Here is a 17,879-nt window from a genome sequence, read left to right on the forward strand (position 1 = left end):
ATCATCTCCATCATCATCATCTCCATCATCATCATCTCCATCATCATCATCATCATCATCATCATCATCATCATCATCATCATCATCATCATCATCACCATCATCATCATCATCGTCACCTTTGTAATACTGATATTTGACTTGTGTCATTCGTTGAGATGTCATTCGGGATCTCAAAGTCGCTGACGACTCGTTTGACATCGTCAGCCCTGAAGGCCCTTTGACAACTCCTTGTCAAACTTTCTCCTCCACCACCACCTCCTTCACCTCGCCGCCTTGACACGGTAGGTAGCGAGCAGGTGTCCCTGCTGAAGCAGAGCAGAGCTGCGAAGTAGAAGAGAAGGAGAGGACGAGGACGAGCAGGACGAGGACGAGAAGGACGAATAGAGGGAGGGAGAGGAAGAGGGGACGAAGACAGGGAGGACGAGGAGGAGGGGGAGTTATCCAGCCAAACAGCAGAGCCGAAGCAATCTCTCGTGGTAACCGTGAAGGTGTAAACTTGTCCAGCAGTGGCAGTGGTGACCTCCCTGTCCACCTGAGACCCAGCTGTCAACCACCGCAAACTGCCCGCAACCTGAGGTACCAGGGAGCAGCCTGAGCTCACTCTCTGCTCCTTCACCGCAGCCGCCAGCCCCTCAGTCGAGCGCAGAGGGAGGAGGCAGTAGAGGAGGCTGACGTTGTACCCTCCCGCTATGAAGCTCGTGTACCCTACCGTCCTGACGTTGTCCTCCTGCTCCTCCTCGCCCCCCAGTCCGGCATTGTCTTGAAGGACATTAGCGTCGTCCCTTCCATCCTCCTCCTCCTCATCTCCCTTCCCTCCTCCCCCTCCGCCTCCTCTTCATCTCCCTTCCCTCCTCGTCCTCTCACCGAGTGGTAGCTCCACCAACACGTCAGGTGAAAGGCGAAACCTAAGGAAGCATGCCTCAGGTGCAGAAGAGGAGAAGGAGAAAGGCCTATGAAGCAGCTGCGACCAGGGGGAGGAGCAGGAGGAGGAGGAGGAGGAGCAGGAGGAGGAGGAGGAGGAGCAGGAGCAGGAGCAGGAGCAGGAGCAGGAGCAGCACCAGCACCAGCAGGCTCTCTGTGGCTTCACTCACGTTAGGCTGCTGCAATTCTCTGTTGGAGTGTAGGCGACGTTGCCAAACTGATCGCGCAGATGGACCGCAAAGTTCGCCTCGAGCCCAGCTGGGGGAGAGTGAGGGGCAGAGAAGGGAGGAGGACGATTCTCCCTACCGGTAGCGAGAGTGAGCCCGGTCCCTTGAGCAAAGCTCGAGGACGAACAGACGGACGAGGGGCTGGGAGCAAGTCAAGATGGGGGAGAAGGAAGGAGAGTGGAGAGGAGGAGGAGGGCGGAAGAGGAGGAGGAGGGCGGAGGAGGAGGAGGAGGAGGAGGTAGGAGGAGGAAGGGAGGAGGAGGAAGGGAGGAGGAGGAAGGGAGGAGGAGGAGGAGGAGGAAGGGAGGAGGAGGAAGGGAGGAGGAGGAGGAGGAGGAGGAGGAGGAGGAGGAGGGCGGAGGAGGAGGAGGAGGAGGAGGGCGGAAGAGGAGGAGGAGGAGTACAGGATCCGGACGAGAAATTCCTTCTGCTGGATGAGGAGGAAGCCGCCGAGCTTGACGGCGAGCAGGTAGGAACCCGAGCATGTGACGTTGAAGCTGCCCACGTGCTCCCCTCCCCTGCTGGAGAAGAGCACGTCCGCGCTGCTCCTGCCTGCAAGGACGGCAGAGAAGGAGTCCTACAGGATGAGTCAGGGAGGAGCTGGGTTGCTGCTGGGCTTGCCTCCTCCTGCCGTAGGTTGCCGAACATGTCGCGCGGATAGACGGAGAACACGCTGACGGCACCGCAGGTAGCGAGCGATAGCGCTGCTCCTGTTATGCTGGTGGCAAGCGCGTTGGGTAGTCCGGGCCTGACCTGGGAGGGGAGGGTGAGGTGCGGTAGAGGTCGAGGAGGGAAAGGATGAATGGTGAGGAGAGAAGAGGTGGGGAGAGCAGAGGAGGTGAGAGGGTGAGGAAAAAGGGCAGTGAGAAGATGGGACAAAAGAGAAATGAAGGAGAGGAGAGGAGAGGAGAGGAGAGGAGAGGAGAATAGGGGGAGGAGAGGAGAATAGGGGGAGGATGGGTAGAGATGAGGGGAAACGAGAAAGAAGGAGAGAAGAAGACGAAAGAGGAGATCAAGGTTTTGGGGTCACTGAGAACCTGCAGGGTAAGAGAGTTCTTGATCGCTTCCTGCCGTCCATCAGGAAAGGAAAGAACGGCTGATATGTTGACATCCCCGACTCGATCGCAGGAGCACGAGAAGAGGCATCCGCCTCCTGCAGGGCCCTGGTAGCCGCAGAGCCGCAGGGCAGCGGAGTCCTGTGAAGGAACGACGAAGGTCTGGCAGGAGGAGGAAGACGAGGAGGAGTCAGACGAGGAAGGGGAGGGCAAGAGAGCTGCGGGTGGCGACAAGACAAGGTAGAGGCGGAAGCTATCACTTTCACAGGAGGAGGAGGAGGAGGAGGAGGAGGAGGAGGAGAAGTGGGATCGTGGAGCAGAGGAGAGCAAGACAGCGCAGGGAAGGAGGAGCAGCTCACCTGCACGTGTTGACAACCTGCCGGTCAGACACAGGGTTCTCAAACGTGTCCAACATCTGCAAGGCCACCTCCAGTTCTCGCCCAGCTGTCATGTAGGCTTGCTGGACGCTCAGCAGGCTTATTTGCAGAAGCACGTCACAACCACCAGCAGCGAGAGCGATCGCGGTACCTCGTCTCCGAGTCAACCTCCCCTGGGACGACCTCCACCGTGAACGGGCTCCCAGCAACATGCTGGGACAGGAGGAGGACGCTGACAGTCAGGTTCCCGCTCTGCTGGACATTGAGGTGAACGCGGGAGACACTGATGTTCGGCCCCTCCTGCAAGCTCAGGGCTTCGTTCCCCAGCAGTCGCTCGAAGCCGTTGGCAAGCAGGACGAGTCCCTCGACCGTCACCTCGCTCCTCATGGCCGGGTTGCCGTACGGGTCCGCGAAGGATACGAGCACGGGAACGCTTCCCGCTGTCACTTGATACCCGGTGCCCTGGCACAAGCTCGCTTCAATGCAGGGCAGGCATCGCTCGCTGACAAGGTAGAAGCCCTTGGGGCATCTGCACGCACAGCCTCAGCTCGGCTTCACCGCACAAACTCTCCTCACCTCGTCCCGGTCGTTTGCGAGCTCAGCATCAACTTCGTCGTATGCCAAACTGCCTGTTGCGGCAGGACTTGGAGGGTCATGAGGACCTCGCTCTCAGTCGATGAGAGGTCCGTCCTGTTCTGCACCCTCACCAGCACGACAAGCGTGTACATACCGCTCCTCGTCGGCGCCATGTACTCGATACTCGCCTCTCCCTCACCAACATCAGACAAGACATGCGGCAGGGACCAGGGGGTGCAGGTCTCAAGACACCAAGACCCTGATGCCCTCACTGCAGCGCTGGCGATTTCGCCGTCAGAGCTAGTCGCCTTGAGCACGAACATGGCAACGCTCCCAGCACTCGCCACTGAGAGCCCGTCACCGAAGCTTGTGACATCCTCCGCACAGTGTGCTCCGAGGAAGCACAGCAGAACAAGGAGGAGGACGCGAACCGTGCGCATCACTGAGAGAGACCTAGAAATCCTCGCGCTCTTGTCATTATCTCGGCATTTTCCACCAGGAGCTCAGAATCACGACACCTGTGGGATCGTCAACGTGACCGTCCCCCTTCGAGACCCTGCTAGCCACCTCTCATCCAGCTACACAGCGCTTCCTCTCTTATGCCCCTCATGATGCCGCCAGCATCTTCATCTCGTCTTGTGTTCATCGTCTCCCTCCTCCCTACTCCTTCCATGGCTCTTCCCTCCCGTCGCATTAGGATTGGCAAACATCCGGTTTGATAGATATTTGACTACCCCGGCCTACCCCACCCCTGTATTCCAGCGTCTTAATTACTATCTTAGTACCGTAAAGTAGTACCACCCCACCCACGACCGTGACCGGGCCTGCCGCGGGCCGCCCGGGCCGGCCGGGCGGCCGCGCACCCGGTCACCGTCACTGCGCGGCGGCACCGGCACCGGGCCGGTGAAAGTTGCAAACTGACTCACACCGTGGCACACCGTTTGAGAAACTGAGACTCAATCGGAGATGAACTCGGAACGGTTATCATGACTGAGCTCCGAAGAAAAATTCTTCGTTGAAAGGCAAGTCCAGACCTCGGACCGGGACTCGCCGACCCCGCCGATCAACTTAGAGCCCGGGCCCGCGGCGGCGCGCACAGTCGGGGGAGCGACCGTACGGTGCGCTGTCACGGTTTCACTATTCAACTGCCACGGGGTCCGATCGGAGCCTCCGGCTTACTCGGATCGGACAGTGGCCGAGGCTTGCCCGGTACGCCGGGTAGTAGTACTCAGCCCGGTCACTCAACTGATCATGATGAGCCTCCGCCGCCGGTTTCACTTAACTTCGAGAAACTATTGATTTACTCAAAGTTAAGTTAAAAATCAGTATGAGGATCTACTAGTGTGACAGCGGCACGTGACTGAGAGAGCCGTTTAAAAATCACAAAAGTCCATGAAATCATTCTCTCCATCTTCAACTTTTGAGCCAAGAAATTCAAAAGATTCCCTTCAAATTCAAATCAGGGAACTCGCTGCAGGCAAACTCAACTTGTACGAAGTTAAAAATCTCCCGAGGGGATTTGGGGGACTGATGTATAACCCCCACCCCCCCTAACCAGTCAAATCATGGTTAAGTGGGGGTGGTACTCCACTCTCCGGGCATTTAAAAAGTCGACTACAGGTGCTGTGCAAGCTATCACTGAAGTAGGTGGGGTAGGTGACCAGGGTGCCAGGTAGGGGTACATAGATATGTTTTCAGGGGGTAGGGATGTACACCCTCCGAGAGCTCCATGTGGATGGGGGTGGGTACCCCTGATCAAAACTGTTTAGATGACATCGAGCTGTAGTACCCCCACTTCTCCCCCCTCGTGTACCCCCTCGAATCGCTGAGTCCAGAGGTTAATTCTCAGGGGGGTGGTGATCTCGGGCGGTTGGTGTCCCGTGCTGAAATTTCAAATCATGCGGGGTGGTCACATCCAAGGGGTAGGGGTAGTGAAGTTAAATTCAAGGTGTCATACCGGTCTGTTCATAGAGGTATAAGAGGGTGGGTAGTGTGATGTGAAGGGGTCCCTGAATCATGAGGCAACTTCTTTTAGGTGGGTGGGGTGGGCTAGGAGGTTGAAAGCAACTGACAACGACGGCGACAAGGGCAGGAATGAGCGGGAAGGAAAGGGAGGGAGGGAGGGAAGGAGGGAGGTAGGGAGATGGGAAGAGAGATGAAGAAGATGATTATGAAAGGAAGAGAGTAAGTGAGCAGGAAGAGGTCAAACAGAATGTGTGGAGAGGTAGTGAGAGAAGGATAAGGAACGCATAAGAGGGCAGGTGGAGAAAGGGAAAGCAGAAAGGAAGAGAAGAAGGGGTAGAAAGAGGGAGGATACGACGTAGCAGACAAAAAGGCGATATGGTACAATATCGTGCAGATGAGGGAGGGAAGGGTGCAAGGTTCGAAGTTGTTCCCGATAGCATGCTGATCTCTCCCTGCAGATGACTTGGGCAAGTTTCGTGGGGCTGACTCTGGTCTGTTCGCTCCAACTTGTCAGGGGAGCAAGGCAAGTGTCATGGTTGCTGTGCATCTCGTTCGCTCACACCCGTGTGCTGCAGCGTCATCCCATCTGGGTCAGAAGCTTTCAAGATCCTTCAAAACACCTACGGCGTGAAGAATGCCATCGTCAGCAATGCATGCGACCGTTGCGACTGGAGCTGTAACACGGGCTACTTCTTGAACAGCAGCAATGCTCCTTACAACTGGACTTGCGAAAAATGTCCCTCCAACTCTTACTCGGATGTGCGAGGAGCAACCAACGTGTCTTTCTGCAAGTGCAATGCTGGCTACGCTGGGACCAATGGAGTTTGTACTGCATGCAACGGAGGCACATTCTCTCCTGTCCGCGGGTTGACGGCCTGCCTCTCGTGCACATCTGGCACCAACTTCTCTTCAACCGTTGGAGCGACAACATGCACAGCATGCAACACAACCTGCCCAGCAGGAAGTTACAAGAGTGGTAATTGCACTGCCTCACAGGACCTGCAATGCGCGACATGCTCGAGCTATCGCACTAATTCTACTTCAGTCAGCGCAAACTCGGGCGCAGCGAGCAGCGTGTGCGTGTGCGATGCCGGGTACTACTACAACTCTACGAGCTCCAGTTGCATCGCCTGCGAGGCAGGGAAGTACAAGAAGGACAAGGCGAACAATGAGACATGCACGTCTTGCAACACCTCGATGGGTCACTACTCCTCGATGGGACAGTCGACGTGCTACACATGCCCCGCACCATCTTCTTGCGCAGATGGGTATTACTTCGATCCGAGCACGTGCGACAACAACCACTATCAATGCGTCCAATGCCCTGGAACTGGTGGGCAGAAAACTGATAGCCCTCGTAACTCCTCCAGCGCCTGCTATTGTGACAAGGGTTATTACATGGATGGCAACAATGGATGTAAACCATGTGGTACAGGCACGTTTGGGAATGCGACTGGACTGACGAAGTGTTATGATTGCACGCAAGGTGTGAACTACGCGAACAATATTGGTTCGACTGAATGCAAGTCCTGCAGCACGACACCGTGCCCCACAAACAATGTCAAGAACGCTAATTGCCAGGTTAATGCGGACAGGACGTGCAAGTCCTGCCCAACTTTCTCGTACGTTGCATCAGACAACTGTGTTTGTAATGATGGATACGGTGGAGATGCCAACACTGGTCAATGTACGATATGTGATGCGGGGAAGTTCTCAAACTCGACTTACACCACCTGTGAAGCTTGCCCCACCGACGCATACAGCGCTCAGGGAAGCGGTTCTTGCTCGCCTTGCAGAAGCACACAAGCCTGCAACTCGAATGAGATCTCATCCAACACGTGCGACCAAACAACTGGAAGGTACTGCACCACCTGCCGCATAGACAAGACTGCGCTCAACAATGTTTGTGTCTGCAAGCCTGGCTACTACTACAACTCATCATCATCACTTGAATGCATCGCCTGCCCTGCAGGACAGTACCAGGATGTCGCCAACATGACAACCTGCAAGGCCTGCCCTGATGGAAGCTTCAGCATGGAATCCGGTAGGTCGACTTGCACCACCTGTACGAAGTGTGCTGCTGGTACATACTTCAAGGCCAACTGCACCAGCACGGCAGACGTCCAGTGTGACAACTGCGCAGCTGGAAATTCATCGCACTATGGTGCGATGAAGCAGTCAGATTGCTTCATGTGCCCTCCCGGCACCATCTCCACCTCCGCAGGCCAAACGTGCAGCCCATGCGCCACAGGGACATACAACCCCTTCTACGGGCAGACTGCCTGCCTTCCTTGTCAGTCTGAATCCACCTCTCCTGCTGGAAGCATTGCGAGGGAGGCCTGCAAGAATCAGATCAGCTTACAGTGCGACAATGTTCCGGCCAACGGCGCCATCAACTCCGACGCCTTCTTCTCCCACGTGCTCACTGGCTCCACCTGTGCCTCCTGCTCCTGCCCCTCGGACACAATCATCACCGGCACTTGCGGAGGAGCGGGATCGATCACCTGCTACACCTGCAAGGGGAGCTGCACGTGGACAATGAGCTTCACTGCGGCTGTGCAAGGATACTCCTCCAGCGACTACACTGCAGCCCTCGGGTCCCTCGGGTCGGCCACGGTCACGAGCACGCAAGTGGTGTATCAGTTGAATCCCACTGGGAACATGAGCTACACGCTGGTGTCAACTTCAATCGCTGTGACAGCCATCGATGGGAAGGGGACGACCCCACTGAGCTACTCGGCGGTGGAGAGCAATCTCAAGACCAAGAGCATCACGTTGATTGCGTTCCAAGACAGCGTCAAATACGAAAAGCAAGAGATGCCCCTGGCCTCTCCTACCGTGTTTGTCTTCCTGAAGGGATCTGCCTCCGTCTCATTGGCTGACTTCAAGGCAAATTTGGGCACCTTCAAGCAGGTGATCGCCACAGCTGCTGGAGTGAACGTGGACAACGTGCTCGACGTCAACGCAGTCGAGAACAGCAGAAGGGCCACGAGTGTCTCGTACACGGGCAAGATCGGAGTGGCCAGTGTGGTAAGGAGAGATGACTGGGAGGAGGAGACAGTCTGACGTGCTTCGATAGGCTGCTGGAAACGCGGTCAAGTCCAGCCTTGACGCGAACTTTGCAACAGCACTTGCTGGGGTACGACCTCCTTCCCCTCATTCTCGCTTCACTTCCTCTCTGCCCCTCTCCATCTCCCTCGCTACTCGTTGCTCGTTCTGATGCTTGCTGCACAGGCATCGCTCACGGGATACACCATCAGTTCCTCAAGCCCCTCCTCCACCGCTCCCTCCGGTTTCGAGCCGATCGTTGCCACCACCACTCCTGCCCCCGCTCTCAGCAGCGGAGCCAATCGCGGCACCCTCCCTCTCCTATGGCTGGCCCTGGCGTTTGCAGCCCTTCCTCTGCTTGCAGCGAAGTGAGGCATGCAGTGATGGTACGCGAGAACTGGCGATACAGCGCTGGTTCTTTCCTGCTGACCCAGGTTGATGCTTCTACATGCTTGTAGGAAGAGGGCGTCTGAGTCGCCTTGTTCCTTTTAACCACCTAACTAGATTAGCTCTGTGCACTTTCTTGGTAATTAAATTAGCTCCGTGCGCTTTCCAGCCACTCGTTCTCCCGAGTCCGATTCGTCAATCTTTGACTACCTGTAAGGCCCAGGGGGGGTGGGGTAGTCTCAGATTCCATTTGGTAAATTTGTGGGTAGTTCAATAGAAAACTTGGGGTAGGGGTTCTCCAAGGTGGGGGTACGTTGTTTGGAGGTCCGTTGGCCTGGCAATGTCAGTGAGCATGGCGGAGGAGGCGGGGAAGCAGCAGATGAGGCTGAGGGAGATGCGAGAGAAGATCGAGAAGAGCAGGAGCGAGCCCAAGAGGACGAGGAAGGGAAGCAGCAGGGAGGGAGGAGGGGAGGAAGAACAGGGGTTGAGTGAGGGGCGAGCAGGGGATGGGAGGGTGGAAGGGAGGTCGTTGAAGGAAGTCCGAGAGTCGATCGAAGGCTACAGAGCGGAGGAGCGCAGGGTCCTCCAGGAGGGACTGAAGACCAGAGGGACGAGAGCGTGCGAGGGCAACCTGGAAGGAGAGCTTCTGACATACAGGATGGTGCTCGAGATGGAGATGAATGGGTTGAACAAGAGTAGGTTGAAGATGCTGGCCAAGGATCGCATCAGAGGTCGACATGACAACGAGGATGGCAAGGAGATCGAAGACGATAGGATAGAGTTCGGGAGGAGCCGATCAACCTACGGGCGCTTCCTGTCGCGCAAGCTGCTCGTTCAAGGCTTGACGACAGAATTTGTCGCTCCCTGCTCACCTGAATGGCAGGCGGCAGCGCAAGGGCACGAGAGGGGAGGAGCAGGGCTCAGCTTCAGATGCTGCTGGGGCGGCAGCCAACCAACGAGGTCCCTGCATGCACAGCTGCTGCTCGCTCGCTCACTCCGCAGGTCGATGAAGGAGGTGAAGCAAGTGCTGAAGAAAGGCGGTTACCTTCCTCCCCCCTTGTTGTCGTGATGCTTGACTCCCTCCACAGCAAAGCAGCACGTCGACTTCTCCTCGAGTGATGAAGGACCACGAGAACGATCGACGTTGCTACCTGAGGAGGAGGGAGTCGGCGGTCAGGTGATGTGGGAGGCTCCCCTACTCCCCATGACTTGAGTGGGTCCAGGAAAGAACGAGGAAGAGCCAGAGGCACACGAGAGCTCACTCACCCAACGACCTGACGTCGACGTCCTCCGGGGAGAGATCCGAGGGTCAGCATGGTGAGCGGCAGCCAGGGACGAGCAGTGGCTGACTGTGGGTGCGGGCGGTGCAGGGACGACGAGGAGGCGGGTGAATCCGGAGATGAACAAGTTCAGGAAGTTCAAGCAAGGCAAAGCTTGCCTCTCTCCTCCTTGTGTTGGGCTGAGGGTCATCGTGACATCAGACTTCGACAAGAGGATGCTCGACCTAAGGAAGAAGCTGGCAGTCAATGTCCGTCCTCCGCTGCGCCCCGTCCCTGTACTGAACGGAGCTGCAGGCAGAGAAGGAGAGGAAGAACCTAGAGAGGGAGTCGAAGTTCTCAGACCTCCTGGCCAAAATTCAGATGTGAGCACACCGTCCCTCCGTTGCACTGTCCCATGCTGACCTCTCGCCGTCAGTCACTCCAGCGCCACCCGTGAATCAAGGAGGAGCTCGTCTCCCTCCGTGATCGAGGCATCTCCTTGTTCCCCCTGCCGCTCGCCCGTCCCCTTACAGAGCAGCAGGTCAAGAGCTCCTCTCCTCGACGACCCGCAACCAGCCTGGAGGCCCTTCTTGACAACGAGTTGAGGCGTGCTGAGGTGATGCTGCTCTGACTCTGCTATCTCCTCCCTCACAGTTGGAACTTCCACTAGAGGAGGAGCTCCTTTCCAGAGGAACCAGTCTCCTCCGGGGCAAACAGCCCTGCCCCCCAGGACAACAGCAGCAGGCGGGGGAGCATGAGGATGTGAGCTTGTTGCGTGCATGTTCCTTGACGCCCAGTCACCTTGTGGGGTCAGGGACAGCAGGAGGAGCAGCTTGCGACGCTCCTCCATCATGAGCTTCATGCGAGGGCCCTCCAAGGCTAGGCAGGAGCTAGAAGACGCGAAGGAGGAGGATAAGGAGACTCCTTCGGAGGATGCGGAAGCTGACGAGGCCGAGAGCCAATCGACGGATCCCTCGGACTCGCCCACGTTCGAGGAGATGCTCAAGATGAAGAGAGAAATCTTGGGAGAAAAGGGCTCTCCGAGGGAAGCCCAGAAGGTCAGGTCAAAGAGCGCCACCACCACTCGCGCATTCAAAGTGGCAACTGCTGCGAGGATGAAGCCACCTGGTCGGTTTTGATGGGGAAGAAATTCCATGACGATCCTTCATGTATCATGATTGTAAATATGATGATCTAAGCTAATAATAAGCAGTCTCAATTCAATCTTGCAGCAGAAGCTCTTCTCGTGAATCAATGCTCTTTTGCAGGGGTCGATTGCTTGCTTAAAGCATCGTGAGCGTCTTTCTTGGTGAATTCCTGATAAGAATCTGATTCGCTTTCCGTCCTATACAATCTATCTTTGCATTCTGTTTCCCAGCGTTTCAGGTCTCGCAGAATGTTCAAGCATTGTTTGACGCGCTCAATACTAAGGATCTCTGTTGTTTGATCGGATTCCCAAATCTTCAAGGCAGATTGTTGAAATTTTTCGGATTTTCTTATCCAGTTTAGACGTCGTTCGTCATCTTGCGCATCCATAGCCAACTTGTAGCAAACAAATGACATTGAAGAATAACAAGACGCTCTCATCTCAGTATTTTGTTGCTCTCTGCTGAGTATTGTGAGCCCCTGCTCGTAGGTTTTCAAAGCCTTTTCAAAGTGGTTCGTCTATTGGTAGAATGAGTCAGGAGAAACATCGCCATGAACGATGAAACTCTACCTCCACAAAAACATCTGCCACTCTCATACTTGTTACAGCTAAGAGTGACTTCAGTTGATTTTCACGACTTGATTTCATCCTGTAGCAAGCAATTTCTTCTTGCATTGTCTTCTTGTACTCATCAAGTGCCTCTTTATATTTTCCAGCGGCATGTAGAAGCAAGGCGCTTGAGAGGCGACAGCTTGAGGTGCCATCGGTAGAAAAAACGTTCTTGCGGCTCTTACGAATCTCCCTATACTTTTGCAAGGCCGCGCTGATGTCGCCCTGACTTTCAAGAATCCAAGTAAGCGCCAAAGTAACCTGTCCTTATGATTCAAGGGGAGTGCACACGTTTCATGCGAACAATTACAAATTCGTAATAGTACTGATCTTCACCTTCGATCTCGAGCATTTCTTCAAGGCACTCTTTTATTTGCATGGATCTGTCAAAGTGTTGTTACCCCGCTGGAAGATGCTGAAACTCGAGTTTGTTCTCACTGGTCAAGCTCATCATCAGCTGCACATGCACGGCCTCAGTGAAAGTCAGTTACAGAGAACATGCAAAGATGAGAATGAAAGCATACTCATTCCTGAATCAGACAGCTCTGAAGTGCCCCAGATACGCGACAATGCATCTTCCAGGTCTTTCCAAGCCGCTGCCATGTCACTCCTTTGCTGCGATGGATGAATGAAAGTTGAACGAAGAAAGTAATACATGGGAAGAAGAAAAGCAAGAAATGGAAACGCAAGACACAATCAAACAAACAAGCCAAAGGCAATGAACACAACAAAGAGAGATTGCAGGGATGAAATGAAGATGAAATGAAAGACAGAAGACTCTCAGCGTGAAGACCTTTGAAGCAGTTGTGAGTGTCATGGACACAGGGAGTGGATGGGCGAATTCGTTGAAACATGTAAAAGATTCTTTCAAAAATGAAGATATGCATGGACAGAATCTTATTGAAAGAATCTATATGAATCAACACAACAACGAGTTCTCGATGATCTGCTATCAAGAGAAAGAATGCACATCTTTCAAAGAAGCACAGATCATGGTCTCTAACGAATCTCCTCCCATCATCGATGCTCTCAACATGTTAACAATGCATAACACTGCTTTGTCAGCATGATCCCTCTACCCGCCCTCCCCTTTCCACCTCCGCCATTCATCGCATCATCCCATTCATTGCCTGCCATTTTTGGATTCGCCTTCACCAAAAAGTTTGTGGGTTGCCGGCTGCGCGGGAAATTCACCCCCACCCCCTGGTTTTCACTACCCCACCATGGAATTTCCACAAAAAAATATCACATTGACCGGTTCTCTACAAATTCAAAGGACCACCCCCTTCGCTTCGCTAGCAACCAGGATGGCGGAGAGATGAGCAGCATTGAATCGTCGTTGCTGAGTCATGCAGACGGAGCGACAGTTGCGGACCGGGCGAGTGAAGCTGCTGGGCAGACGGCTAGGGCAACATCTTGATGATCGACGATTTCCATGTACTAGAGGTTACGATGCAAGCTCAAGAATTGCTATGTGGTGTGAAGTGCTCACAGCAAAGATGGTGCATACTGAGAGTAGTGCAAATGCCTTGATTGTTGTTCTCATGATCAATCGCTCGCGGAAACATTACACCAGTCACAACAAAATCGATGACCAGCCTCATTGCGATGAAACCAAAACCATCATCAGGTCAAGTCTTGATCCCGAGGAAAAGAAACTGCAGCTGTGACCAGGTCGCAGATCGGTCGACAATGACCGGATACTGATCGTGAAGCTGCAAAGTATAGATGCCTTTGACATGGTCTGGGACGCCGAACACAAACATCTTTGTCAGCCTCCAGAGGCCAGTCCCCTCCTCCTCGTCGAAACCAAAGAGGATCCGTTTGAGCCACGTCCAGGACAGCACAGAGCACTGGGTCTCGATGACGAAATCCGCGAAGTAGCGAACAGCGTTGCCCCAGCCCTCCTGCGGGGGCGCAGCAGCCTCCGGCTCGTGCTCTCCCTCCTTCACCACACTGACCCCTATCGACAGCAGCTGGCAATCCAGGTCACTGTCAATCCCCAAGAGATTCCTCCTCAGAGTCCTCCATGGCCAGATCACGGCATCCTCCTCTACCCCCAAAGTGATGGATCGTAGGAACGCCCATAGCCCGCTCTCTTCCTCATCGACCCCAAGGACAGCTCGTTTGAACCACGGCCATCCTCCAAACTCGTTCCACGGCATCGGGATGAGCTCGATGGAAAAGTCGGCGAGGTTTCTCATCACGGCATCTGCAGACACGTCGCCGAAGATTCTGAGGATGAGCCTCTTCACGACGAACAAGAACTTCCTCGTCAGCAGACCAGACGCAGATACGACGAGGAGAGACCGGAGCACGTCCTCGACGTAGGTCTGAGCGTCGGGGGTGAGGGGAGAACTTGTCCCCTGGTGCTTGAAGATGAAGGTCTTCCTCAGTTGAAGGCTCCGCGAGTCCAGGCGAGCAACGCACAACACCTGTCCTCCACGCAGCAAGGGACTCTCGGGGATTTTCGATCCGCGAAGTGCGAGGCTTCCCCACCTAGACTGGATCACAGAGCACGTTCAGCGCTGCCCGGAAACGTGCAAGGGGCTTTTCTCACCTGGCGCTGGAGGGAGCAGCACTTCACGTTGGGGTCCTTGGGACCAGGACAGAAGGCTGACGGCCGAGCGCGGACCTTTAAGGTTTGTAAGAGGGAGGCCGATGGAGGAAGATGATCGTCGTCCTTGCTTCCCCCATCCCGACCGTCGTCGACATGGTCATTGGAAGAGGTAGCAGAGCTCAGTATGAAAGCAGCGGCCAACAGGAGTAGAATCTTAGTCATGGTGGGGAAGCTCTGCGATGTATCATGAAGTCATCTCTCCCTTCGATCCTGATCGTGCGTGTTGGTCAAATCTGCACGAGGAGACGAGGGGAGGAGAACGATGCGGGGGCGGGGAGGAAAGGTACGAGAGCTCGAATGAAAGGAGGAGGAGGAGGAGGAGGAGGAGGAGGAGGAGGAGGAGGAGGAGGAGGAAGAGGAGGAGGAGGAGGAGGAAGAGGAGGAGGAGGAGGAGGAGGCGAAAGGATGGGAGGAGGGGCTGCGTATCTCACTTGTACAACACTTCTTCCTCCTCGCTCGTGTTGTCACCTCTTCATCGTTCGCCTCCTCCGCCGGATCCCTGCATGGCACCATTTCCATGCATGGCGGCCACTCGTCCTGCCCCTCCTGCCCCTGCTTCTCCCGGTGTTTCTCTTTTGCTGTCCTCCATCCTCCAATATTTGATTCTGAGGGGGACATGCTTTGTGCTGGTACAGGCGCAATGCTGGGTTCCCACTTGCTATGGAAGGGGGCAAGGATAGTTGGCATGGCGGGCAGGGGCAGTGCCATGGCGGCGAGAAGGACGCACATACCTGTTCCTCTACATCCACGACGTCCCTCTGCTCCTCGCGCGCATTCTCTCTCCAGCTCGGCGCAAGGCTCGCCTGCTCCGTGGCTTCTGAGGGGGTCGGCGGGGGGCTGGAAGAGCGTGGAGGAGTTGGATGCGAAGCTTGCGGAGCTTGTCTGTACCAGGCACGCCATGGACATGAACCTTCGGATCAACGACATGCTGTCTAGGGGCGACATTTCGTTCCTGGGGACGGAATCCTCGGTCGAGTTTCGCCGACTGTCTGGCATGGTGGAGGTCCTGCAGTTCGAGTGAGTGCGCATGCCATATGGAGAGGGGTGACCTCTGACGGGCATGCCGCTAGGCACAAGTTCGTTGAGACGCTGGACGTCATGGTGGAGAACATCGGTAGTGTAGGAGGCGTCAGAGTGGGGAGAGCGATGACTCGAATGCCAGACAAGGTTCTCTTGTTGCAGCCTCCTGGTGACGCCGAGCGCGTTCAAGTGACGTTCTCATGGTCCGTCACAAGAGGCAAGGTGGGGACGAGAGAGGTGGATGGAGGAAGGAGAGGGAGGGAGGGGAGGGGGAGGACTGGAGGAGGGGTTGGGATGATGTGTTCGTGTATGTGTGGTGGTTGGGGGTGATGGGAGGGAGGGATGGACAGGAGCTGGGTCGGTTGTGACAGGGTGTGTTGAAGGTGCAGGGCATGAGGAACGAAGAGTTCTCTGCCAGAATCCATGTGAATGGAGAGAAAGTTGTAGAGGTCAACGAGCTCGACACCTCTGTAGCGGAGCAAGTGCGCAAACTGGCTGTATCGCCTCCTGCCCTGACTGTTCTGCCAGCATCTCAGAGCTCTTCGTCAAGAGCTCCAGGTTCCTGACTCGATCCCCGATAGCAAGTTTGCCTGGATCATCAGGTGAGAGGAGTGCTGGGGTTGGAAAGCTCCTGATGCTCATCCAGCTTCTTCTGCACGTTCCCGTCAGACTATGCCTTCGACATCGTAAGGTGAGACCTGGTCGGTGTGGGTGTGTGCGGCATGAAGATCGGTTGCAGTGAACAGCTCAACACGTAGAGCGGGAGAAGCAAAATGGACTGATGAGAGTTTCAACCGACTTTATTCTTCCCACGTGTCACATCTGCTTTGACTTGAGGATCTCAAGACGCCGCCTTCGCCTGTAAGTTTAGAGTCAGGCCAGTAGCTGCCAGCACTAGTTGTTAGCCAGGTGCCTGTTGCTCGAGAGCTTGCGAAGGTCTTCCAAGATAGCCATGTCCTTGCGATACAAACAAACCCCGAGATAGAAAATGAAGAGGATGATGGCAAACAGAACCTGGGCAGATTCTTCAGCTCACGAGCGCTGAACTGGTCAACACAAGGACCCCAAAGACGATCGCAAGCTTCCGCCATGGCGAGTGCTTGGTTTTCTTCATGTGATACTCGCTCCTCGCCTTGGATTGGCTGGGTCCAGGTCAGCATGGCGGAATCTCTCATTGGGTTGACCTCAGCAGCGTGTGAGGACGACGGGCGACGTCCCCGAGTCCGTCAGGGCTTGCCTCGCAGGAGAGATGTTCGCAGTAAAGCTTCTCGAACCTGAAGCTTCACGTCAGGTCGACGAGGCCAAGGGGGAGGGAGCAGGGGGGGCGCACTCGTGATGCAGTCGGTTCGCAGCGTCGCTGGTGTGGGGAGGGAAGCACTTGTCGAGGACTGAGTGGCATCGATGCCTCCGCTTCTGCATCCTCTTGGCATCGCACCTGTAGGAGGAGGTCTTGAACATGCCCTCCGACCCGATGACGTTCTCCTGCATGTCACACTCCAGCACGTCGCAGTAGTCTGCAAGGCAGAACCCATCCTCCTTGATGGTCTCAGGGTGACGGTTGACATAGTGGTGCTCGAGGTAGGACTCGCTCTTGAACACCTTGTTGCAATACAGACACTTCCAGTTGTTGAACCTCACTTCCTTCTTGTGCTGAGGAGGGGATTGATCAGGAAAGAGCACACCAAGACTGACCATGGGCAGCAGAGCAAGCATCTCAGCGAGGCATCGCAAGCTTGCAAGTCAGGCATCACTCCTGCAAGACCTCACCTTTTCGTTGTCAAGGAACATATCTCTCTCTTCCGAGAATGGGCACCCGGGCTGAGGAAAGTTTCAGAAGGCCGGCGGGTCTGAAAGGTGAAGTACGACCGGCAGTTGGAACCCTAGCTTGCGGACATGCGGGTAAAACTCTTCCCTTAGAATGTTCCGAGCCAGCCTCGATCGCCCCCGGTTACAACTGCGGTCCAGCTCAGCTGAGAACGAGCAGGAGCGAAGGTCTTCACTTGGCATGCCGGCTGTCAGAGTCTTCAGCGCCATGCAGAAACCCTTGGATGGAGTTAGTCCCAGGCCGCACTCCAAGTACACTTTGGACCCATCAAGGAAAGAAAAGCAAGGAGACCCAACAGGAATCGCTGATTCCTGCTGCCGTGCTCCATAATCTGAACACAGGAATTCGTCAAGTTCTCGACAGGAGAACAATTTTCCCTCTCCTGTTGTGATCTCCCTCCTGTGCTGCTGCACCTCCTCCTTCTGCTGCTGATCCTGTTCTTCTCGTCCTCCCGCCTCCCTGCTGCTCCTGCTCCTGCACTTCCTCCTTATCCTGCTCCTTGTCCTGCTCCTTGTCCTACTCCTGCTCCTTCTCATCCTCCTTCTATTTTTTCTCCTCCTACTGCTCCTGCTCCTGATCCTCCTGCCTCGTTCTCATCTTTCTCATCCTCCTGTTGCTCTTCCTCCTCCAACTGCTCCTGCTTCTCCTGCTTCTCATTTTTCTCCTCCTTCTCATCCTCATCGTTCTACTGCTCCTTCTCATCCTCATAAATCTACTGCCGGCTGCTGCTGCTGCTCTCCTCCTCCTCCTGCTCCTGCTGCTCCTGCTCCTCCTGCTCTCCTGCTCCTGCTGCTGCTCCTCCTCCTCCTGCTGCTGCTCCTGCTCCTGCTCCTGCTCCTG

The 17,879-nt window shown here is 55.4% G+C and overlaps 6 protein-coding genes across 6 annotated transcripts; 3 read left to right on the forward strand and 3 right to left on the reverse strand.

Moving 5' to 3' along the window:
* Window positions 1-263: 263 nt before the first annotated feature.
* Window positions 264-3,599, reverse strand: GUITHDRAFT_148752 (hypothetical protein; the record flags this gene model as incomplete). The annotated part of the gene is made up of 12 exons (XM_005819169.1): window positions 264-305; window positions 485-535; window positions 605-762; window positions 868-908; window positions 1,095-1,182; window positions 1,231-1,292; window positions 1,556-1,703; window positions 1,733-1,904; window positions 2,189-2,459; window positions 2,566-2,682; window positions 2,735-3,112; window positions 3,160-3,599. 12 exons carry the CDS (start codon window positions 3,597-3,599, stop codon window positions 264-266), a joined length of 1,968 nt encoding a protein of 655 aa, XP_005819226.1.
* Window positions 3,600-5,913: 2,314 nt separating this feature from the next.
* GUITHDRAFT_54881 (hypothetical protein) lies at window positions 5,914-7,410 on the forward strand (the record flags this gene model as incomplete). The annotated part of the gene is made up of 2 exons (XM_005819170.1): window positions 5,914-6,100; window positions 6,560-7,410. Coding segments are annotated over 2 exons (1,038 nt in total), but the record flags the coding sequence as incomplete, so codon positions are not given.
* Window positions 7,411-8,899: 1,489 nt separating this feature from the next.
* Window positions 8,900-10,957, forward strand: GUITHDRAFT_121573 (hypothetical protein; the record flags this gene model as incomplete). The annotated part of the gene is made up of 10 exons (XM_005819171.1): window positions 8,900-9,519; window positions 9,562-9,599; window positions 9,648-9,736; window positions 9,783-9,876; window positions 9,930-10,087; window positions 10,134-10,201; window positions 10,255-10,300; window positions 10,360-10,434; window positions 10,489-10,580; window positions 10,633-10,957. 10 exons carry the CDS (start codon window positions 8,900-8,902, stop codon window positions 10,955-10,957), a joined length of 1,605 nt encoding a protein of 534 aa, XP_005819228.1.
* A 2,248-nt stretch (window positions 10,958-13,205) lies between these two features.
* GUITHDRAFT_148755 (hypothetical protein) lies at window positions 13,206-14,356 on the reverse strand (the record flags this gene model as incomplete). The annotated part of the gene is made up of 2 exons (XM_005819172.1): window positions 13,206-14,009; window positions 14,135-14,356. 2 exons carry the CDS (start codon window positions 14,354-14,356, stop codon window positions 13,206-13,208), a joined length of 1,026 nt encoding a protein of 341 aa, XP_005819229.1.
* A 473-nt stretch (window positions 14,357-14,829) lies between these two features.
* On the forward strand, window positions 14,830-15,211 carry GUITHDRAFT_156385 (hypothetical protein; the record flags this gene model as incomplete). Its single annotated transcript, XM_005819173.1, has 1 exon — window positions 14,830-15,211. A coding segment is annotated over exon 1 (330 nt), but the record flags the coding sequence as incomplete, so codon positions are not given.
* A 794-nt stretch (window positions 15,212-16,005) lies between these two features.
* Window positions 16,006-17,372, reverse strand: GUITHDRAFT_91074 (hypothetical protein). The gene is made up of 9 exons (XM_005819174.1): window positions 17,304-17,372; window positions 17,215-17,257; window positions 17,081-17,168; window positions 16,982-17,032; window positions 16,545-16,864; window positions 16,399-16,488; window positions 16,278-16,356; window positions 16,129-16,228; window positions 16,006-16,073 (listed from the first exon to the last, which is right to left on the reverse strand). The coding sequence occupies exons 1-9, from the start codon at window positions 17,365-17,367 to the stop codon at window positions 16,015-16,017; spliced, it is 894 nt and encodes a 297-aa protein (XP_005819231.1). The 5' UTR covers window positions 17,368-17,372; the 3' UTR covers window positions 16,006-16,014.
* Window positions 17,373-17,879: the final 507 nt, after the last annotated feature.

This window comes from Guillardia theta (assembly GCF_000315625.1).
Source record: "Guillardia theta CCMP2712 unplaced genomic scaffold GUITHscaffold_240, whole genome shotgun sequence".
NCBI lineage: Eukaryota > Cryptophyceae > Pyrenomonadales > Geminigeraceae > Guillardia > Guillardia theta.

Coding starts and splice junctions, on each gene's coding strand:
- GUITHDRAFT_91074 (XM_005819174.1), bottom strand. CDS start 17,367: ATGGAGCACGGCAGCAGGAATCAGCGATTCCTGTTGGGTCTCCTTGCT. Junction 17,258..17,303: donor TGCTTTTCTTTCCTTGATGG/GTCCAAAGTGTA, acceptor ACTCCATCCAAG/GGTTTCTGCATGGCGCTGAA. Junction 17,169..17,214: donor TCTGACAGCCGGCATGCCAA/GTGAAGACCTTC, acceptor GCTGGACCGCAG/TTGTAACCGGGGGCGATCGA.